Source organism: Engraulis encrasicolus, chromosome 10 (genome assembly GCF_034702125.1).
Source record: "Engraulis encrasicolus isolate BLACKSEA-1 chromosome 10, IST_EnEncr_1.0, whole genome shotgun sequence".
In the NCBI taxonomy this organism is placed as follows: domain Eukaryota; kingdom Metazoa; phylum Chordata; class Actinopteri; order Clupeiformes; family Engraulidae; genus Engraulis; species Engraulis encrasicolus.
Genome location: NC_085866.1, coordinates 55,822,489 through 55,846,404, shown reverse-complemented (window position 1 = coordinate 55,846,404; position 23,916 = coordinate 55,822,489). Strand labels below are relative to the sequence as shown.

The following is a 23,916-nucleotide window of genomic DNA, read 5'->3' as shown; positions in this document are numbered from 1 at the left end:
GTGTGTGTCACTGTGCCTGGGACATTCTTCTCCAACTCAACGGGACCCGGAGGCTTGGGTTAATTTGTTTAAGTTACAGGCATATTTATTGATATTAATTATTTGATTGTGTGTGTGATTTTTACACTTAATTTGTGGGATTGGAAGGCTCTCCTCCAGCTGATGGGGGCCATCCAGTTTCGGCTCGTGATAACTATGTACAGTCATATTTAAAAGTATAGCAGGTCATTTCTTAAATTTATTTCCCAAATGTATGCTTCCCAATCACAAATGCTGCCTTTTTCTTGACATTTTCCACCACCATCAATCTTCTAAGTATTCATTATGACTGGAAAATCGACACATTTACATATAAAGCTGGCTGTTGTCTTTGTCTATTCTATTTAGCAGCTTGGAGCAGGCTTCAGTTGTGAGGGTGTGGGCCCAAATACTCAACTTTGCATACAGTATATTGTTTTTTCATCGCACAAACATGTTTTGATGTGTACCTTCATTCTTCAGTGCTCACACTGAAGAAGAAAATAAGTCTTGTCTGTGTCTCTTGAATTTCCAGTAATGGGCATCTTTAGCTAGCCAGACCATTCATTTAGAATTACTTCATGAATGGTCTGAATACACTTCTCTGGTGGAGGGTTTAGTTGTCCTCCAGGTCGGTCTATTATAGGCATATTATATTATTTGCCTATAATAGGCAAACGCCCTTCGCGGGCGCATAACATACTGTGCGTCATGAACGTAAACTATCAGCAATTGGTCACCACTCATTTTAAACCAGAGCTGAGCTCACTCCTCCCAGACAAGTGCTCCAGGGCATCGAGGATCCAGATCAAACATGAATTACAAAAGTGTTTTTTACACTAGAGTTCTGTAAACTGTTCTGGCTTCATAAATATTCATGAAAGTTGGCGGGGGGTGACGGTACTGGTTTGGTACGCATTTACATACTAGAGTTCCGTACCGTAGGTAGGCTGAGGTAAGCAGTCACCCTGAGTGGCCGCGTGAACACAATGGCCAGGCTTTCACACCATGGTTAATAACACAAGTGAAGGAGTCCTCATCAAAATGATACCAGTTACACGTTACTCACTAATCTTGAGAATTGTAGGCAATTGGATATTGAGGTTGGACTGTACATAGATTTTAGCCATAGTAACTGTAGCCAATTCCCTCGGTCTAGCCAAAGTGTATTCGCAAATCAGGAACTTAGCAAGCAGGCATATTCATGAAAAGATAACATTTGGGAATGGGCAGCATACCTGCACTGGGTACCCTGGACACAATTCTACATGCTCTACCTTTAAGAACACAGTGTATTGCACTACATACAATGTATTTTTGGACGGAATGTGAGCTTTGGAGTCTGTGTGTGGTTGTGCACTCACTTGTATCACAATGGAACATTGGTATTTAAGAAGCACAGCTTCACTGCATGCATTTGCAATGTATTATTTGGGGGGGAAATGTGGGGGGAGAGAGAGAGAGAGAGAGCATACGTGTGACTGTGGTCAGATCACAGTGGTATTTAAGTACAGTATATAGTCTATGGAGCAGTGTCATACATACAGCCGTTTTGAGTAAATAATTTATTTCTTTTGACTTGACAGTTTAATGGCTTTGTTTATGGCTCAAGTCTTTTATAATGATGGAGAAGGGCTTCCCAAAATATGACTGGTGTATACTTAGGTGGTTTGGTGTGTTACACATGGCCTACACATGGAGAGTTCCTAGTGTGGGTGTAGCTGGTGCGGCACATTGGTACCCTAACACATTGGAGCAGCTGTGATGTAATGGTTAGGGAGTTGATCACAGGGTTGCAAATTCAATCCTGTAGATCACAAGATTGTAGATTCAATCCCCACTATTACCCAATCTATCCTCAATGCATGGCTGAAGTGCCCTTGAACGAGGCACCACCACATTGTTCCAGGGAATGTCACCAACACCCTGTAAATAACTTAAAGGGACACTGTGTGAGATTTTTAGTTGTTTATTTCCAGAATTCATGCTGCCCATTCACTAATGTTACCTTTTTCATGAATACTTACCACCAGCATCAAATTCTAAGTATTCATTATGACTGGGAAAATTGCACTTTTCATACATGAAAAGGGGGATCTTCTCCATGGTCCGCCTAGCTGCAAAAATGACTCTACTTGGACCATACTAGAAAATATTTGTTTATTACTTAGAAAACTTTAACTTTAACTTTAACTTTAACTTTGACTGAACTTTCAACCTGCACTAACTCAAAACATACACACACACACACACACACACACACACACACACACACACACACACACACACACACACACACACACACACACACACACACACACACACACACACACACACACACACACACACACACACACACACACACACACACACAAGCACACTGCACTTTCTGCACTAAACCCAAACATACACACACTGACACACAACTCATACTCACACACATACACACACACACACACACACACACACACACATACACAGGTACACACACACAGACGCACACCGCACTTTCTACCTGCACGAAACACACACACACACACGCACACACACACACACACACACACACACACACACACACACGCACACAAAACACATACAAACACACACACATACTGCTGCTGGTGTATTTAATAAAAACCTTTTTTTTTTTTTTTTTTTTTTAAATTATTTATTTCTTCAAATGCTACTATTACTATGTCAGAACGCTATAAAGGACTTTTAGAAAAAGAACAACAAAATACCTCCTCTTAATGTATGTTCTCTACAAGTCTTCTGTTGTCCAGTCTTGCACTTTAAATGTCTGTATGAGCAATGTCTACGTCCATACTGTCTATGTCCATGTATGAGTACTGTCTATGTCTATACTGTCTATGTCCTTACCTAGATTAGTCTATGTCTGCATGGGAGAGCAAGAAACGCAATTTCAAATTCTTTGTATGACCAGTGCAATTAAAGAAATTGACAATAAAAACTTGACTTGACTTGACTTGACTTGACTTAATTGAAAGATCAATTGGCAATTGGCAGCCCAGTTTCAATGAGCAGCATAGTTGCAGTACCCTTTTAGACCATTTCCTGCACAGTGTCCCTTTAAGTCGCTTTGAATAAAAGTGTCAGTTCAATGTAATACAATGTAATGGAGGTCCTACTGGTAGTTGCCACTTCAATTCTCGCCCCCGTGTCTCCCCTTCTTCCTGTTATATGAATGCATGTATTCAATTGGTTTTGGTGTCAAAGAGGGACAGAGGCCCTAGCAGTGTTGTAGAGAGAGCACACTGTATAAAACCAATTGAATACATGCATTTGTATGACATAACCTTTCCATTAATTGGTGTGTAACGGTATCAAATTGTATGGTTAATTAATGCATTATGTTTTCCTGTAAAAAAGGGGGTGGGGGCTATTCTTAGTTCAAAAGGGGTACCAGCAGAAAAAGTATGGGAACTACTGGCTTTAAGGCCCTCTTTGATGGCCCTCCTTATTTGCATAGAGCCTAACTTTTAAACTCGGGTACTGACTGCTTCTTGCCATGTTGTGACAACTCTACTGACTGTGGTGCTCAAAGACAGAATAGTAGCCTACATATTAATACAGCTTTCTCTTCTTGTTTCATGTAAAATGCAGGTTTATGAAAACATTGCTAACTGGTAAAAACTACTAAAGTCATTTTAACTGGTAAATTTCTGAGATTGTGTGATTCTTCTACAAGCGTAATATTTAATTTCTAAACTGTATAAATTCATGTCAAGTGAAGACTTCTAAGTAAAAAGGGGGAAAATCCCTCTTACTTATATAAATTCATGTGAAATGTCTACATCCTCAGGGGTGAACAGAGGATATTGGAAGTGTTCCAATGAGACCTGTGGTCTTCGTGACTTAACCATACATTCAGATCTCTTTCTTGCCACTCAGTAAAGGCCTTTGGCTTTTGCCCCCTTCTAATTGGTCCTGAATGGATTAGACTGGGTCTATTCTTCCTGTGAAACATCTCTATCCCCAACCCATTTAAAACCATTATCTCCACCGCTTCCTCCTCAGTCTATTGTCTACCCTGGTGCTCCCTGCGGAGCTAACACACTAACCTAAATTGGTCTTCACACTCCCAGCTTTCAAGTTAGCTAGCAAGACGTTTAATTAAGTGACGTCCTCAAACTCCTTTTGTTTGAAGACTATGCATATTAGACATTTTGTAAATACAACATATTGACAGCCACTGTCTGCATGAATGACTTCCTCACACAAACAGAGCTTGGTCAACCAAAGTCACAAATCCAGTCACAAATATTATCAACAAAACATTCCTGGTAAGTACTATGACTGTTGTTTAACAATAGGCTGTATTGACAAATCGTTCACGTGTGTAGTTTTACAGCAGGTTAGAAGATTTCAACCTGTACTCGCTAGCATCCCGCTAATGTTTATGGGTTTGGCCCCATAAAAATTGAGCTTTGTGACCCAGTATATAATAATCTAGTGACGCAAAATAATCGAAACGCTACTCAAATGGGGTCTTATTATTTCTAGCTTCGAACTTAATATTAATATTTCAGGACAAAAAATTATAAAAAATCACAAAAATGATAATGGTAGAAAACTCCATTGACACCCATTCATTTTGCACTTAGGTAGGATTAGGGTGAGCCAGTTGTGGCTAGTAGCTAGTTCCGTGAGTGAACACCCCCTGTCGTTATGCAACTTGATAATTCAGGAAATACAAGTGACACAGTAAATTCCCCAAATTACTGACAAAAACTGTGAAGATTATATTCAGATTATTTTAGTCACTGTTAAACAAGACAAATGTAGAATTATGCCAAAGTAGTTTATAATGTGTTGTGTCTAGAATTTAACCTGTTTTGAATAGGTACAGGTGAAATTTGTAATTTATGTTTTTACCGTTACTCCATTTTTTACCTTTATACTATCATTATTCTATCAAAATTGATTAAGCTATATAAAAAATGTGCTTGATTTAAAAAAGACAATGTATTTAAGTATGTAGTGAGTCACAAAAAAGTGGCGTCATGTCTTTCACCTAACTACACTCCCATTAGTGTATTGTGGGCACGTTTACTATTACCAAATGCTGCTGTTTCTTTGTCACTTTAAAATTATCCAAAGGAAATATGATTAAAGTTGCTTCAGTATAACCTGGAATGCCAATGTAAGAGTTTGGATCTTAAGTTTAATTTAGTTTATTGGATTATTTGATGGGGGCCAGGTTCACACAGGTATGTATAGGGCAGTTCCAGTACCAGAGTTAGCTAAAAAGCTAATTTTGCATTTATGGTCCTTGGACAGAGAGCTATCAAACACACACATTGGTTTTAAACTATCAAAGAAAGGTAAATAAAGGAGATAACAGCTAGATATACAGTAAGCAGGGCCGGCCCAAGCATTTATGGGGCCCTAAGCAAAATATCATCAGAGGCCCCCACCTACTCAGCATTCAACATGATCTCCAAAAATTCCGTGCTCCTGGACACGGATGTTAAGGGCACAAAATCTGTGTCCAGGAGCACGGATTTTGCCAAAATTCTGTGCTCCTGTACACGGAATTGTTTTCTGTGCTCCTGGACACGGAATTGTTTTCCGTGATGGACACAGAGAAGTGCTCTCTCTATAGGCTACTCCCATAGCTCTATGTTTCCACAGCCTTGTGTTTTCTCAGGATTTTTCTAATTTCAAATATTTTTTCTAAAAAAAAACATTTCCTACTGACAGGTTAGGGTTAGGGATTGTTTTGGTCTGGGCACAGCTAGTTTTCTTTCATTCATTATATGAATTTGATAGCCTAGCAACCAACTGGAAAAGGTATTTCTCAATAAATATGTCTTTAATGACAGGTTAAGGTTAGGGAATGTTTTGGTCAGGGCACAACTTAAATTGCTATAGCATTATTTTGTTTAGGATTAGCATTTGGTGTGTATTTTCTAATGATAGAGTTACACAGTGCTGTGGTAATAGCCTATAGAAAGCACTTCCGTGTGCCCATCACGGAAAACAATTCCGTGTCCAGGAGCACGGAAAATAATTCCGTGTCCAGGAGCACGGAATTTTGGCAAAATCCGTGCTCCTGGACACGGATTTCGTGTCCTTAACATCCGTGTCCAGGAGCACAGAATTTTTGGAGATCAGGCTGCAGCATTAGATACTTCATAATCCTATAGGCCAAACTATGGATCCCTAAAGAGAGCAGACTTATTTATCCAAAGCAACTTACAGAGAAGTACAAATGTATTCAGTATGTAGAACATACAGTGAGTAGTAAATTGTGGGGGGCCTATTGAATATGCAATATGGAACTTCGCTGCTCACAGGGGCCCCTGGTGGCTTGGGGGCCCTAAGCCACTGCATAGTTCGCTTATGCCTCGGGCCTGCCCTGACAGTAAGTAGGGCTACAATGCAGGTACGACTTTAGAGTGAATCAAAGTGGATAGTGACATGAAGATGCGGATGTTTTTAATGATGCAGGGTGTATTGATTTTAAGCAAATGTAAACATGGTACAGGAGGTACAAAAGGTCTCCAATCCTGTTTGAAAGATCAACTTCATAGTTCATACTTTTTCAGATTAGCCGTAGTGAATGTGGAGTGGGTTTCCCATGCTTGCACGAATTTTGTAAATAAAATATGATTAACACATAAACCAGAGTGAAACATGCAGTATATCCTTTTTTTCTTACAGGAGTTTCTGTCACTATTCTGTTTGTGGGTTTTATTGCCACCGTCCACACTCATCCCCATTACACCCAGCTTCTTAATGGACATTTTCCTGACACTATACTTGTAAATTATAATCTTTGTTGTGGCCTCTCTGTAGTTGATGGAATTGTAGGTTACAACTGTATGGTCCTATTATTATCAAAATGGTTGGTAGGCTTATAGGGCAAACCAACAAACTTCCATTTAGCTTTCTTCAAAATCATGCTTAACAGTGATGCCTTTAAAGGCAGCATGTTTTTGCTTATACAGTATTGAAAGCAGATAGGCTCCCTTTCATGACAGAAAGGGTATGTATTTGGGTATGTGACAAATAGAAGCACTTGACTTGACTATAGGCAACTGGGCCTACAGTGTCCATTGGGTAGCAGCGTAATTAGGTGACAATAATCAGGTATACTGTATATTTACTGTACTTAATTACATGTTACACGTAACTACACGTAATTTCATGTTTGACTTTTCCAAGAGAGATGAAAAAGTATTTGAAACATCTTAAGAATTAAGAAACGAACACTGCGATGAAATGTCAAAAAACATTATGTGACAAATACAATGGAAAAGAATGTGTTCAACATAATAGGTAATTAATAATACATGTAGTACATATTTAGGGACTTTTTGTGTCTTTATTGCTGATAGGAGGGTCGAGAGTATGACAGGATGAGAACGGGAGAGAGAGATCCCTGGGGTTGAGACATGATCCAGTCTGAACTCGAACATATAGCATGTGAGGGGCTTAGCATACTGCACCACAGCACCCCGAAATCTCAAAAACATAATCACCAGAGCACACTGTATGTGACAAATACAAAATGGAAAAACATGTGTGCATGCATGCATACAATACCTGTGACTCTGACTTCAATGCTGAATGTCTCCTGGCCCACCATGTTCTTCACTACTATTGTGTAGATGCCGGTGTCGCTGCGCTCTGAGGAGGGGATGAGGATTTGGGAGCCGGTGTCCGAGTTGCTGATGGTGGCCCTCTTGCTCACGTGCATGCCATCCTTCTCCCACTCCACATCCGGCCACGGGGACGCCTGCATGGCAACCGCACAGGAGGTGAGCTTACAGTACGTCATGGCGACATGGTCTCATAGCATATTGAGTAGACCTACTGCTCTGCTGAACAATTTGTGGATAAGAATCAAGGATGGATTAGGCCTACTGCACGGGTCCAAGAGTTAAGAGGGCCCTCAAGCCCTAAGCTCTTTATTTCCTTTTTCATATTGGGTGAACCACACTTCTAACAATTGTCTTTTCAAATGTTTTTGGGGACATAACCCCCAACCTCAACCCTGAATCTTGTTGTAAACTGGCAACACCCATGGTGTGTGGTGGTAGGTATAGGATGGGGGTCTGCTTTCTTGTTGTCTGACCTAGGGGCCCATGGAGTCATAATCCATCACTGACAAGAATAACCACACTTCATTATATTTCTCTGTAACTGTGTCTAATTTTGGATTTTTAACCACACAGGAGGTGAGGTGAGCTCACATCTGTGATTCCCAAAGTTGTTCCCAAACTTATTCTGCTGCGACCCCATTTTGGTCCTAAGAATATTTTGAGACCCCGTTTTTCAAACTTCTAACATTTTCTGTTCCGTAGGCCTATTGCTGAATTGTAATCATTTGAAATTTACTGGTAATAATATTAACCATACATCTGAATACTGTTACAAACCAATTCATGGAATGATTATATCATATGAAAGCAAGGTTTCGTGCACTCAGTCCCTTCTCTCTGTGAATCCCAGGCAGTACCTCCCAGATCGCCTAGGGGTACTGACCCCCAGTTTGGGAACCTGATATTGACCCCTTTAGAGTTTGTAAGCAGATATGACGTAATTTGGCTGCATGCGCATCGTTAGCCCAGAATCGACCATGCACCGTTCACTTGTACAGAAACTCGACAGGTGTTTTCTCCGAAATAAGATAACGGATGGTCACGCTAACTTCAGATATGCAGTGGGCACGACAGACACGGGCATTCCTGACGATGTCATCAGTCCAGTCAGTAGTTTAATGTCTTGTAACAACAAACATTTCCTATGCTTCTGGAACAGCCTCTTCCCTCTCAAAATAGCATAACAATTGTACTTTTTGGAATCTCTATTTTTATCAACGTACACGCTTCAGAACAGCAGTTTTCCTCTCTTTAGTGTCTGCACTGTCTGTTTGTGTTTCGTCAGTTTTATATACAGCCTCCCCACTCCCTTATTTACCCATGCCTGCAGTTCACCTAGTGGCCGCTGTCGAGAGACTAGTGCAGCCCATTCTTTCTGAAAGGAGTCTGCACTCCGCTGTTAGCAGCCCTAGAGTGCAGTACCACCCAAAAGGGTGGAGTCTCTCGTAATACCCTTAAAACATCTATGGTGTGTTTGAGTCAACGATGCACACGCATTCATGAGGACGTCGAGTCTGAACAGGTCAATAGTGTATTTAGCATCTGCTGAATAGTATAACTGAAATCTACTGACTTTCTTAATTAGTATAACTGTACTTATTTAATACCAACATTATGTTGCACTCTAAATGTCTCTCATTTTGGATTTGAAGAAAGACTTACCACTAGGGTTGCCAACCGTCCCTTGAAATACGGAATCATCCTGTATTTAGAGACAAAAGTACGGGTTCCGTATTGAACTGAAACGGAACACGGGACGTTAAAATGCTGGAAATTACATCTAAAAATTGCTACATTTTTTGGGAGAGGACCCCCAGATCCCCGCCACAATGAAGTGTCCCGTATTTTTTTCATTGACAGTTGGCAACCCTACTTACCACAGTCAAGTAAAAAAAGACACAACTTTAGCATTTTAGACAGTCAGTAGTGCGATTCATATCATACTTTCATAATATACGTTTTGAGATGGTTGTGTGCTTCTGAGGGCAACAATGATGTGATTTTTACCAACACTTACTTCAAAGGCTAAATTGATCCTCAAGGTATTCCCTGCACGCACCACCATGAAACTCTGCATGTTGCGAGTCGTGAACTTTGGCCTAACTGCAAGACAGAACATGATGGCACGCACTTATTACTCAACACTGATGCAAATCAATGCATTACATTAAACCTAAGACAATGAGTCACTGGACATAAAAGGACATAAACAGGCAACAGAAATGCAGATGAACACAGGAAGCAAATAGAGGTACTGAAGTACTGTGCAAGCACTTGCAAGCATGGTGGAACAAATTTGTTGCTTGTAACAGTAGGGACACATAGACGCAAATTTGGTCAAGCGAAGCAAACTTCGGCATTCTAGTGTAGTATGAAATGTCATTCCGTAGGATTTGTTTCATTTGCTTTGTTTGGGGTCCTACTTCTGAAAAATTACGGGTTTCGCATTTTCGGACCCCTTTATACCCCTCCTCTGTAGGCGCTTTCTTACCCTGGCCAGTATAGCTATCAAATCCATATGAAGAGCTCTTTTCCAAAATGAGATATATCCATTTCATAGAATGTTGGGAAATTGACATTTTTGTATTGGGCATTCCATTGAATTGAATTGCAAAATTAATTTTATAGAGGTTTAAAAAGTACGTTCTCAAAACATTTGAATGGCAAAAATTCACACATAGATGATAGCACTTCTTAACAGTCAATTCCAATATTAAAATGCAAAAAGTCAAAAATGGTGTATATAGCGTTTTGGAAAAGAGCTCTTCATATAATGTATGCTATCTACTAATAATGATCACATTTTCACAATCTTGGTGTCAATTTCAGGGTTATTGATGGTGCTGAGTCAATTTATGACAGTTTCATTATGATCAGAAGTTGCTATAACAAAAAATAAATGTTCTCCATTTCTTAAACTCCAGAGGACTCTTCAGACCACACGACATGGTTCCAGTGATTCATATCCTTGGTCTGTTCATCTCTCTTGAGACCAAGATGTGCTTTAGATGGTGTCAAGCATGTGTGGTGGTAAACAAGCGAGTTTTACAAAAAAGTTTATCCTCTCGATAGTCAAGCATGGTAGTGGGACTGACATGGTTTGGGGATGAATGGATACTGTTAATATTGTAAATCTGAATTACACCTAAAAGAAACATGCATATCAATTTGCAATGTGACTACTGAAGCAGGTCATGATACTCTCCATAGTATTGCATTCAAATCTCACCCCAATCTATTTAAGCCATTTTAGCCTAAAACCTTTTTGGGAAAAGGTGCCATCAGCCTATTTCTAAAACCTAAATATCTCAGCCTCCGAAGCACATAAAGCACATGAGATGAATTGTATTTAAAAGCTAAGACCCTCATTTTGCATTAGAATGTGTTCATCCAGCTCTGACATACCCACATTTTAATACAACAGCTCAAATCTCAAGAACCTGAATGCAGCATATATGTCACTCCAGGACAAAATGGGTTAAGCCAGGTGCAGACTCAAAATGTTAAAGTTCAATGTAAAGAAAGGTTGAAACACACACCGATGACATCTCTTTAATCCCTTCGATTCGAGCCAACCGGATTTTAATCTGGGGTGGACTCACTGTTGTGGGCAATGTTCAAATGTTAATGGCTGTATTTTGATTTTTTCTGAGTGAACAAAAAATGTAAGCGGTTATATATGTTGTTAATTATTGTGTCAAAGTGAAATTTCTTTAATGCTCTCCTATGAAAAGATATGCTCACAAATCTGCAAAAATCTGAGGAGTGTACTCACTTACATGATACACTGTAACTAAAGTGAATTATTCTAACGTTTATATTGGTAGTGATTAGCAAAGAATAATTGGATTAAAAAAACTAATAGAAAAAAGTGTTCTGCAAGGGGGCGGGCGAGCTTTGTTTACCCGATTTTGTTAAAAAAAGATTAAATGTTTGGTTTGCCATTTACAACCTTAGACACCTAGAAAACACCCCCACTAGACAGAACACCTTTCATTGCACAGTGGTTGTAATGCATCAAAGAGAGGAAGATTTAGTTGCTGGAAACCAACTCATTGTTATCCCTGAGAAACTCCTGTCCCCACATCTCAGATTTGATGTCAATAACTTGTAGCAAGCAATCATCAGGACCAGGCCAGTTCGATTTACAACTTTCAAACAAAGACATGTGGACAACATTGTTTCCAAAGCCTTCCCTCATACATGGGCACTTGCCAATTACTTAGCAAGTGATGCGACCAACAGCACATAAAGTGAGAAAGGCACACAAATGAGAAGGAGCAGCATCAGCTAAGCAAAGAAGAGGAAACTGACCATGGTGACCTCATTCTGTCCGTAAATGAACAAACACCCAAACCTCCCAAGAAGTTGGTAAAACTTCAGTCAACTTGAAGTCATCCCTACTTGGGCTGCCACTAAATATGTGCTGATATACCAGCAATCCGAGTCATAGCATAACAAATTCAGAGATCATTGCTCTACTTTTCAAGACCTAGCATATAGATTATGCAACCCATATACTATTCTGCTGTTGACACAGGGAATCTCTGCTTTTGTAGTAGGTCCTGAGAGGAGAACTGTCATCACCTTTGATCTTGACCTTTACAAACGTGCTCTTGAGATTTTGCAGTCAGTGGGCAACAGGATTCTGAGAGCAGGTGTTTTGCACATACTGTAGGTATGTTTGCTGCACGGCATGCTCTTGGCAAAACAATTCATGGAAGTGGCATTGACACATGCTCAATTGAAAGTGATCCATACTCTTCAAGCAGGAGAAGCCACTATAGAGTTTGATCAATGTCTTGTACAACACGTACAAGAGCAAGTGGAGAGTCCTCTGCATAGTGCTTGTCGTCCAGTGGACTGGGAAGGTTATCTGACTGCGTTGGGGAACCTTATCAAGCAGTTCTTTGGATATGATCTCCTGAATTATGCTCACCTCATGGCAGTCCATCTTGCGCAAATGAATGCTCTGGAACAATATGAACCTATTACATGGAATGCTCTTAGGTAAGAGGATTTTGTTGCCCCCAAAATCAGAAGTTCCCTTCACTCGTTTGTTCACAGATCAGAAAATAGAGCATGAAGGAAAATAAAGGAACTCGAGAGTCATGGTGGGAAAGTAGGACAGAGTCAGGATGCCGCTGCCCTTGTCTTGTCACCACAACACTACATCTTGCTCATATTGTGAGGTAGTATTTGGACAGTTTCCTTCAATCCAGCAAGTCTGTGCGAAGTGAACGCGACCAGCTTACGGGAGATGTTGCCATCAGATCAAGGGCAAAAGCTGTGAAGATGCATAATTCTATTGAGCTCTACTGCACTGCCTATCCATTTGCACTTGAAAAGTCAGAGAAAGGTCAGAAACAGTTTGAAATTTTCATTCAGGAGAGACTAAGAGCTACTGGTGAAATGCTGGTGTCCCTTCAAATGAATGACAATGCACGAGCTGAACCAGTAAGAGTTCTAATTGTTGATGCTATGACTGCAACTGGAGTTAAGTTTGATCATATCTTGAAGTGACTTATTTCCTTGAGCCAAAGTGCACCTGCTTAGGAGAAAAAAGCGAAGCAGCAGTGCAGGAGTTTATGTTCAAGCGGGCTGTCTACTATTCATGTTCATGCTATTTTGTATGGATTACCATTACAGTACATTTTCTTTTTTAACTTAAAAAATGCTAGCTTGGAATATTAAGGTGGATGTTAAAAATGGTTGCTTAAAAGGGTTAAATAGAGGGCATAGAGGGATCATACAATTTGAAACCCATAATTTTCTCACAGTACTAACCCTAATAGAATTGAAATATTTATTTTTTATATTATGTGCACAGATCCAATGAGATTGATACAGCAGGATTGTAGGTGGACAAAATACCCTTTACAACTGTCGGATAGCAACTTCTGATCAAAATGAAACTGCCATAAATGGACTCAGCATCATCAATAACACTGGAAATGAAAATGTGAATTTTAGCACAAAAATCCTATGGGAGCTGTTTTTCTGACAATTCATACTACACTCTTGATTCCTAAGAGGGAGGCGAATGCATGCGAATAGGAGCGAAATTATTCAACCAAATTTAATATCATGCAAATGAGGAGGGAATTTCGCCTGTGGCGGCCAATCAAATCAACAACATAACTTTTTCAATCCATTTGATTCGCCGCGACAACCTGATGACGGTTGAGCTGCCAGAATGGAACACTGAATTTCGCCTCTTTACGCTTCGCTCGTTTCGCCTGTATGTGTCCCTTGCGTAAGCAATGGCCCCCGTTAATTCAGTGTCCAGGGAAATAGCATTATTCGAGACCATTTCAGACACCATTAAAATCCAGGACAGTCAAGGAAAACTAGGACAGATGCCAACACTATGTAGTAACTTATATATAGGTTTTACATTTACATACATTGGCAATGTGAGGAGGGGCAAGATGCTAAGCAGCCAACCACATGAGCACATTTTTTTGAGTGACAGCAGTTTCCAACAATCAGGGGTTGAACAGTATGCAGCCAGGTTCGCCCAGCCGGGGATTGTTTACAAACAGTAAACCCATGCATTAGCTGAATAGCTTTGCCTACCAGGAGGAGGCATGGCCATGATGTAGTTCTCCAGATCGGCCGGCTCACTGTCTCCACCCTCGTTGGTTGCGATAACCCTCACCCAGTACATGGCCATGCTCTTCAGGCCTTTGACCATGTACGAGGTGAGGATGACGGGGGTGGTGTTGCTTCTCAGCCACTCCAAGCTCTCCGCCGGCCTGACCTCCACAAAGTAGCCCTTCGGCTCGTCCTGAATGCCTTTCCTCTCCTCGGGCTTTGACCAGCTCAGGGACACGGTGTTGTAAGTGGTCTCGGTTAGCTTCAGGTCAAGCACTTTGCCCGGGGGCTCTAGAATGTTAGTACAAGAAAAGCTGTGATAGCAATTACACCTAGGCTACATATTAAACTAACTAATGAAAATGTACTTACATCAACCAAACTGTGCCTTAGGGCTCTGCAATGAGGAGTAGTTGGGATAGTAACTAATAGCTAATGCCTTAAGTTACGCACCAACTAAATATTTTAAGTAACTAACTTACTTTACTAAATAAATGAATGAATAAGACTGACTAGCTATTCAAGAAACTAAATACAAAAAATACAAAAATAAATACTAAATACAAAAAAACTAAGTGTAGTACACTTACTACGCATCTTTCTAACTAAGAAAGACACTGTACTTGGTCTCAAATACAGGATAATTAATAATCAATAAATAGGTCAGTACTCTGTGTGCCTTACTCTTGGGGTCTCGTGCGATCACAAATGGCGATGCATGACTGGGTTCCGATGGGCCAGAGAGGTTGATGGCTATCACTCGAAACTCATATTCCACTCCAGCAACGACATCTTTCACAGCATACTTCTTTCCTACAATAGCAATAGCATTTTTATATCACATTATCATACACAGTTTCGATTCAATGTGCTAGAGAAAGAGAAAGAAGAACAATATCATGGATAGTATTATCAAGTAGAGACTGTAGATAAAGAACCTTACAAGCTAATAATCAAAGGCAGATGAAAATAAAGCTGTTGGTAGCATGGATTAACACATTTTAGTTTAAGGCACCTGTAAAAAATGCCTGCTTTATGCCTAAGCCCTTTTTGGGTAAAAGGTGCCCATTAATCTGCCTATCAAAACCTAAATATCTCAGCCTCTGAAGTACATAAAAAATGAAATAGTCGCATTTAAAAGCTAGGACCCTCATCTTACATTAGAATGTTTTCATTCAGCTTTAACATACCCACATTTTTAATAAAAAAAGCTCAAATGTCAAGAGCCTCAATGCAGTGTATATGTCGCTCCAGGCACCAAAGGTCAAACAACATATACGCAGCATCAGGCTAAAATGGGTTAAGCAAGTCTTCGGGAGATGCTTGGTCCTCATAAATCCCTGTGACTCATGTTTTTCCGTGAATGAAGCAAACCTTGTATGGGCTCCCCTGCGGGGTTGACCTGGCTCCAGAGGTTACTGCCCTTCTTCCGCTTCTCCAGGTTGTAGCCCACTATGCGAGAGCCTGCGCCGCCCGTGTCAGACGGGGCGGTCCAGGTCAGGTTGATGCAGTCGTTGAAGGCACTCACCACCTTTGGTGCAGCTGGTTGTGAAGGGAATGCTGTGACAAAATAAAAAGGAAGGGGAGGGTTGTGCAAGGGCTGTACAATTGTATTAACCATACTGTCTTGAGTTTTCAGAAAATGAAAGTGAGATGCCAGCAGTGTTAAAGGGACACTGTGCAGGAAATGGTCAAAAAAGGTACTGCAACCATGCTGCTCATTGAAACTGGGCTGCCTATTGCCAAATTTGATCTTTACATGAAAGTTTACTGAATAATAAACAAATATTTTCTAGTATGGTCCAAGTACAGTCATTTTTTCAGCTAAAAATGGCTATTTTTGGAAATTCAAAATAGCGGACCATGGAGAAGATCCCTCTTTTCATGTATGAAAAGTGCAATTTTTCCAGTCATGATGAGTACTTAGAATTTGATGCTGGTGGTAAGTATTCATGAAAAAGATAACGAGTGATGGGCAGCATGAATTCTGGAAATAAACAACTAAAAATCTCACACAGTGTCCCTTTAAGTAACCTGGATCTAGGAGGTAGATTTTATACGACTACCATACTGTAGGCCTAGGTACTTGGTTGAATAGCCATGATAACAAGAACAGGTAATTTTATGAGCATGGGAACAAATCGACCCTACTTTGTCATCTCTGTTGCCAGTTAGGCTATCCATCCTTACCTAGGCAGAGGTCATAGTGAATCCAGTCTGTATTCGTTCACTTTTCCGTTAGAAACTGTCAGAAACTCTGTCACTGTAAAAACTAAACACACACAACCCCTTGTCCAGAGACTAACATTCTACACTTTTACATTTAATTAATTCACTTTGTTTTGTTGTTTTTATTTGTCAGACATTCCATATCTATGGCTTATGCTTTTAAGTAATGACCCTTGTTATATCCTGTCAGCATTGTAAAAGAGGGTTGCCCTCAATGTATCTACTAAAGAGAGAGTTGCGGCTTCAATCAATCAATCAATCAATCAATCAATCAATCAATCAATCAATCAATCAATCAATCAATCAATCAATCAATCAATCAACCCAATGACCCCTTACCCAAAGTGCCTGCCTGTATGTCTTCTGTCTCCATCACCTCGCTCACGCCCTGCTCTGTGATTGCCTGGATGCGGTAGCAGTACTTCCGTCCAAGCTCCACGTTGGTGTCCTTGTAGGTGGGATTGCCAGGGATCTCTCCGATTTTGGTCCACGTGTTGCGGCCGATCTGTTGCCGTTCCAGAATGTAGTTCTTGATGGGCATGCCGCCGTCATCTTTTGGTGCTCTCCACTTGATCTCAACGCACTGGCCCGAGCTTTCCACAGTCTCCACTGGGCCTTGAGGTGCAGTAGGTTTGTCTAGATTGTGCAAAAAGGCACTGGTATTATCTACTGAATGTCTGCAATTGATGCTTATTTAAAACATACAGGTGCTCAAGATAGCCTTACTCCTAGCATTAAATTAGGACTTCTTGGTGGACAATAATGACTAACTGGATACTATACATGCTAGGGATTGATCAATTTTTTGTTGTACAGAACACAGCAGTGGTACTATTCTGTTACTTCCTTCATGAGTGATCTTCCAGGTGAACGTGCTTACCAAGGACAACGAGTTGTGTGACTGCCTCAACAGTGCCATACTCGTTCTTGATCCGTATCTTGATTTCACCCGTCTGCTTGCGCGTGCACTTGTTGAGGAGAAGCCTGCTCTGGTTGGGCGAGATCTCGATCTTGACGCCCGGCTCATCCAGAAGCTCCTCCCCTTTCCTGTACCACTGGATCTTAGAGGGCTCGTGACCCTCAAAGGGCAACTTGAAGACTGCACTTTGCCCAGCTTTTACGGTAATTGGGCTTGAGAATTTCTCCAGTTCCTCCTTAACGAATCTTGGTGGATCTAATGTAAAAAACAAAATAGCTGTCAGTCAAAATCAAAGCAATGCTTTATGACTTGTGTGTGACTGTTTTGTTTAATTCTAATAATCCCCTTTGTCTGTGTCATAAAATCGAACCTTGTACAGCTATAATAGCCTCTGATTTTCGTCCTTCGGCCTCAAAGCGGTACCGTCCAGAGTGTTCTTCTTGACAGTTGTCGATGACTAACTTGTGGCACGCTCCATCCTTAGACACTGATATTCCAGCTTCATCAGTGATCTAACACAAGCAGAGTGGAGGGACTGTGACAGGCCATTGGCATACTGTTGTTGTAACTGAAAGCATGATACTTGACTATTTTACTACCAAGGATTTACAATCATTTAAATCCTTCATTCTGTCACAGATTGATACTACACTCAGATACATATTGGATGGTAGATTATTATTAATATTATTATTTTTGTTGCCACCTACCTTCCTCCCGTCCTTGAACCAGGTGCCTTCACACTGTTCGCTGCTTACTTTGCACATCAGCTCAGCTGGCTGGCCCAACATGGAGGTCACGTTCGAGAGCCCCACCACAAACTGAACCCCAGGATCTGGCAACACACAGCTGGGTGGTTAGATTATTGCTTTGGTGGAAAAAGTGTTAGAACAAGAAAAACACGTTGACATGGGTTCCAGAAAGACCAACAAAAACGGGCTGATACTGTCATGCAATTTGATTTTCAAGCATTCTGTTTTCAGTTACCCTCATAATTAACATGCTGTGGAAGCTGCCTGATTTGAAACGGTGTATAGGGTCATTGAATAAGGAGACTACCAATGAACAGGGTTGCTCAAGAGTGTCTGTACGAAGATTTCCATCTGTCCACTCGCTGGATGTGGGTTCCACTATCACTGCTTGTGAGTTTGTTGGCAGAACAAAGAACATGCTGAAGGCGCTTAGGATGGATTAGGCCGCCGAGTTTGTCTGCCATGCTTTCCCAGTGAACCACCATAAGATCAAGAGTACATTCAAGAGTATGGCTTTACACCACTTAAAGAAAACAGCACGCAAGATTGTGCACATGGTGCTTTATACTCCTGGACCTCAATACTTCCGTTAATTGTGCTCTTTTTTGTAGATATTTGTAGATGTGAATGTAAAAATAGACATTGGGGATTAAATGCTTATCTTGAGACGGTGGTGTTTGCATTTCCTCTTTAGATCAAATTCTGAAATCCATGTTTTGCTTGGATCTATTATTATTGACCTGTCATGTCTGTGTCCATGCAGTAAATGATATGCTGACATGGCATAAAATTCCAGAGTTCAGATTTCATCCACGAGTCCTGAAATAACTGAAGAGATTATGTCAAAACATGGACTCTCTCTTGTAGCTGTCATAAACCGAATCAGTGATGTAGAATAGTGTGATGTGCTGTTTGTCATTTTGCACAAAACAAATAACCTCTTATCCAGAATGACCGGTGAAGATACGACTGAATCAAAATTATATATTTTTGGTAACTGTTAACTCAGAACTTTCTGGTGACTCAGAAATACTCAATTTAAGACTTGAGCATTGGGTTGCAATGTAGAACAATGCTTTCATGTGCATGGCCCAAGCTCAAGAGATAGTCAGACGTGGCTTCTTTGTTTCATATGTAATCAATGTTGAATGGCGAAATATTCTATGATGCATAGAATGTAAATATGTTTACGGAAAGTGATATGAAGATCTTTTCAAATTTCACTTCAAGCAATGAAAATTGATACATCTAGCATGTATCTCAGTGCATTGTACATATGATGATTTCCAAATATGTTGCACACTACACGTAATACACATCAGCATATCAACAAAGAATATGTTGAAATGCAATACACACAAACACTAAAAACACCCACAAGACCATATGTATTCATGTACCTTCAAACACAAACTGGCCTTGTGATGCGACAAACATGTAACAGACGAATATTAAGACAAACAACACAAAACGCTGGTGTCCACATATAGAGGACACTTAACTCTTCGATTCATTAAAATCCCACCACCAAGTCATCAAGGTGAATTTTAATGAATGCAATTTGCATCCATCCATGCAGCCAATGACCCGGTCGCTCTCTTACCAATCACCCTGTCGGGAAGCAGAGAACCTTGTCTGGCACGCCGTCTGCTGCCGGGTGCATTGTTTGCAGTGCCGCCCTGTGCTCTATTGCGCCGGGTGGTAGATGCACTAGGGTCATCAGGGTCATCCTGCAATTCAATTCCATCTTTTTGTGACCCAAAACCACCACCATCACCACCGCCATCAATATAACTGCCGTCAGCACCACCTCTTGTGGGCCAAAATTCATCTTCTGTTGAGTCTCCTCCTTCCATTGCCTGTGAGCCATCTACTCTTCCTGTATGTCCTAGTGATCTTGCATTTCTTCGAGATCCTGAGTGTCCTCTTGATCCTTCTTGCGTGCATTTTCAGTGGTAGAAAACATTTTCAGCTTGATATGAACATGATATATCGGAAGGAAATGTGCAAATGCGTGCTTCCTTTACCTCAATGTTCATACTGTGTACATGCACAAATAATATGTGATGTGTAGAATACACATCTCTAGTTATATCCCCAAACCACAGTGTGTTAGGAGTGTAATGGTTTGGTATGGTATGGATTTACAACAAATTTTATGTGGTAACAGGCAATAATAGGTAGGCCTAGATGCCAGACTGAAGATGGCCACAATTTTGTTTGCGTCGGAAATTGTGCCAGATCTTCTCTGCTAAACTCTATAATAGGCACACGAACTGATTACGCTTTCAAGGCCAATGTTTCCAAGATTACTTTTTGTCTGAGCCATAGCATTTCAACGGGTGGACGGATCGTGTGTCAAACCTCTCTAAAAGGTTTGGATGAAATTTTGGACGCCAACACTTTTAAGACGTTCAACTTTCATCATGGCTGACTTTTTTTGGGTGCAAGATAACTTTAGAACATGTCGATTATGTTTTGCAGGCCTCAGACAAGCAAGATGCCAGCAGCTTTATGTTCTAACCACCAGAGATAAAAAAAGAAAAGACTGGAGTGGCCACAGCAATGGCTGACAGCATTGAAAACGATAAGCGCAACTGCCATCTTGTGTATATCTGAGCTCTTGAGTCACTACAAATCCATGGGAAAAGTGTCCACCTCTGTCAAAAAGCGGCATAATATTGTGTGAATATGAAGTGAGACATTTCTCAAGGACAAGATTTGCAATGCCAGGATAAATATCCACTAACATCATATGAATAAATAAAATCAGTTCATATTAGTTAGGTACGTGCATATTTAGCCGCACATTTCAAATGTTTTCCTTGTATACAGTGTCGATGGATATTTCCACTGAATGAAGACGTTTTTTTTTTTTTTAACAGAGGTGAGCCCCTTCAGGTCTACCTTCACAAAATGGCTGCTAGATTTGACATTACAATTGGGCTTGGCCATTCTAGTTCTTTTTTCTGCCTCTATGGTACTAACCACCAGAGGTCTGGGGGGTTTCAGGGATATAGGCCTACCTGGCAGCCAGAGGTGACTGCATAGGCCTAGTTATTTACGGTATGTGCTAACAGATGTGTAAGAAGATACACTACTGTTATTAGGTTTACTTGAAATGTTATGAAGCTCTCTTCATATTACACTTCAAGCAGCTGTTCTGTAGCACAATGAATGTTATGTGATGCATGTAGCAGCATGTATCAATTCATTGTGAAACCAGTGATTTCAAATTATGTCACACTGATACACACATCAGCACATCAACGGAGAATACGTTGAAATGCAATACGCACAAACAAAACATTAAACACCAACTACAAGACCATTTGCATCCATGCCCCTTTATACGCAAACTGGCCTTGCGATATGACGAAACATTTAACATACAGATATATTAGGACAAATACAGTATTAATTTGGACAAACATAAGAACGCTTGTGTCCACAAATGGACACTTAAACTCTTCGATTCATTAAAATCGCATCACCAAGTCGTCGAGGTGAATTTTAATGAATACAATTTGCATCCATCCATGCAGCCAATGACCCGGTCGCTCTCTTACCAATCACCCTGTCGGGAAGCAGAGAACCTTGTCTGGCACGCCGTCTGCTGCCGGGTGCATTGTTTGCAGTGCCGCCCTGTGCATCAGGGTCGTCCTCGTTGTCAGATGCATTAGGATCATCCAGTGATCGGCCTCCACCTTTATGAGGCCGGCCACCAACACCCCCAACACCAACACCACCACGTCCACCAACACCACCTTCACCACCACCAGCACCACCTGCTGCGTTCAAATCTGCTGCCCAGTCTCCATCTTCATCTTCCATTTCCTGTGAGCCATCTACTCTTCCTGCACGTCTTTGTGATCCTGCATATCTTCGTGATCCTCCTTGTGTGCATTCCCAGTAGTAGTAGTAGAGAACATTTTCAGTTATAGAATATGGGTATTGTTACTCTTCATTCAACTTCATTGTCTGATGCCTTGTGAGACACCAGACAATGTCACACATTGATATACCATCGTATAATGTGTGCGTTCACATTTTCCTATTTGCATGAATTCAGCCATGCACTGCTGGATAAAAAGAAGTTGTTGAACGTTGCTTTTGCTGTCTGTTGTGCATGACTGAATTCATGCAGAATATTCTGCAATTGTATTGCAAACAAAGGTCAGATGGTAAACAATGTACCACATTGTACACAATAACTGGGTTTAAATCTGTGAAATTGATCCACTTGTATAGAAATATGTGGAAATGGTCGGAATTGACATAGATCTTATACGACCAATACAATGTGGTTGATGTAAAGGAGTCATTTGAATCAGATTCGTCAGACTGTTGTAGTACTGATCTTGAGCATGCAACATCACTTCAACTTTGGCCTTAAATTCCCAGTTTTAACTTGCATGATACATTGTATGTGAATGTGCCAACTCATGCTTCTACATATATCTTTACATATTCAAATAGGTACTAATATACAGTACGTTAAATTATAAATTATAGACGTGGATATATATGATGAGATAGATTGAAACCCAGATGCGCACAAGACAGTAACATGAGACCAACAGTCAAATGAGACCTCTTATCAACAACACAGAATATGTAGTTGATGTCCACCCACTGTTGTACTGTCAGTACGTAGTGTTAGTGCTTTTCACAAGGTTACATCATGTACACGAGCTTACAATAGCAATGCAAATAACATGCAAATGGTACAGGCTGAGAAAGGCTGCTGTTGTCACAGCTTTCATTTTTAAAAGTCTCAAAGAGAGATTGGTGTTCATGCCATGTGGAGCCATTTACAGAAGCACTAATTGGCATTCAAAATGTTAACATTAATATTAATATATAGGTCTATTATATAATATTTCACCTGGAAACAATTTATTCATTGTATTAAGTAAATTCAGCAGTATTACACACACTCACAAGCTTACAGTAGGTTTTAAATGTTTTAGCTTAGCTTGGATATTCACCTTCAATAAGTAGTTTTAAATAATTAATATTTTACACCATTCTTGATAATATTGGCCTGTTTTCGCCATGCTAGCCTGATTTTATAATCCAGTGTGCAATATATTTTATTTCGTCAGCCTTACCCACAACCTTGTCAGGGACCAGGTCCCCTTGCCTCTGTCTCTTGGCTCTCCTGGCCGCTTTGTCTTTCTCATTCTCATCCTCATCTTTATCAGCATCTGGGTCTGTGCCATCACCTTTCAGTGAATCTGATAGGAATTGTTGAAATGGTGGGTCAACTCGATGCAATATGAGTGTTGTGTCATGCAAACACATATTGCTGCCATTTCAATCTCATTGTGGATGTGTGCACTGTGCATATTGTGCACGTGTGCTTTGACAACAATTAGGCTATTCTAATTCACCAGCTTGTTGCTTAGCAGAGCAACAAAGCAGAATCATGTGTACGACTTCACATGAGCTCTTGGCTTGTACACACCTCCGTCTGCCCCAGCACCAGCACCAGCATTTAGGCCATTTCCTGAAAAACGGAAGTTTTCATCACTACACCATCTTTCACTGTATAAAAACATCTTGGCATTTACACTTAAAATCTCACTGCTGTCTTGATGGTATTCAGGCCTATAATCTCACACAAGGCAAATAGTGTTTAGCAGTATACTAAATAGCTAATCTAAATCGATTAAAACAATAGAATATTGAGTAGATATGAGTGGCTATGGGCCTCCGCAAATTGGCTCCGACAGCACTGCGGAGCACTTTAGCTTCCGACAGAATT

At 40.6% G+C, this 23,916-nt stretch overlaps 1 protein-coding gene across 1 annotated transcript in view; it reads right to left on the bottom strand.

Annotated features, from left to right (window-relative positions):
* The window catches only part of LOC134457388 (immunoglobulin-like and fibronectin type III domain-containing protein 1), a 59,494-nt gene that overhangs the window by 3,245 nt on the left and 32,333 nt on the right, over positions 1-23,916 (bottom strand). Inside the window, exons 15-25 of the mRNA XM_063209388.1 lie at positions 23,617-23,658; positions 23,261-23,386; positions 18,105-18,229; positions 17,765-17,906; positions 17,356-17,649; positions 16,815-17,111; positions 15,621-15,806; positions 14,931-15,059; positions 14,229-14,537; positions 9,667-9,752; positions 7,591-7,783 (exon numbers count right to left, since the gene is read on the bottom strand). Of these exons, the coding sequence (XP_063065458.1) occupies positions 7,591-7,783; positions 9,667-9,752; positions 14,229-14,537; positions 14,931-15,059; positions 15,621-15,806; positions 16,815-17,111; positions 17,356-17,649; positions 17,765-17,906; positions 18,105-18,229; positions 23,261-23,386; positions 23,617-23,658 (1,929 nt within the window). The remainder of the gene's footprint in view (positions 1-7,590; positions 7,784-9,666; positions 9,753-14,228; positions 14,538-14,930; positions 15,060-15,620; positions 15,807-16,814; positions 17,112-17,355; positions 17,650-17,764; positions 17,907-18,104; positions 18,230-23,260; positions 23,387-23,616; positions 23,659-23,916) is intronic.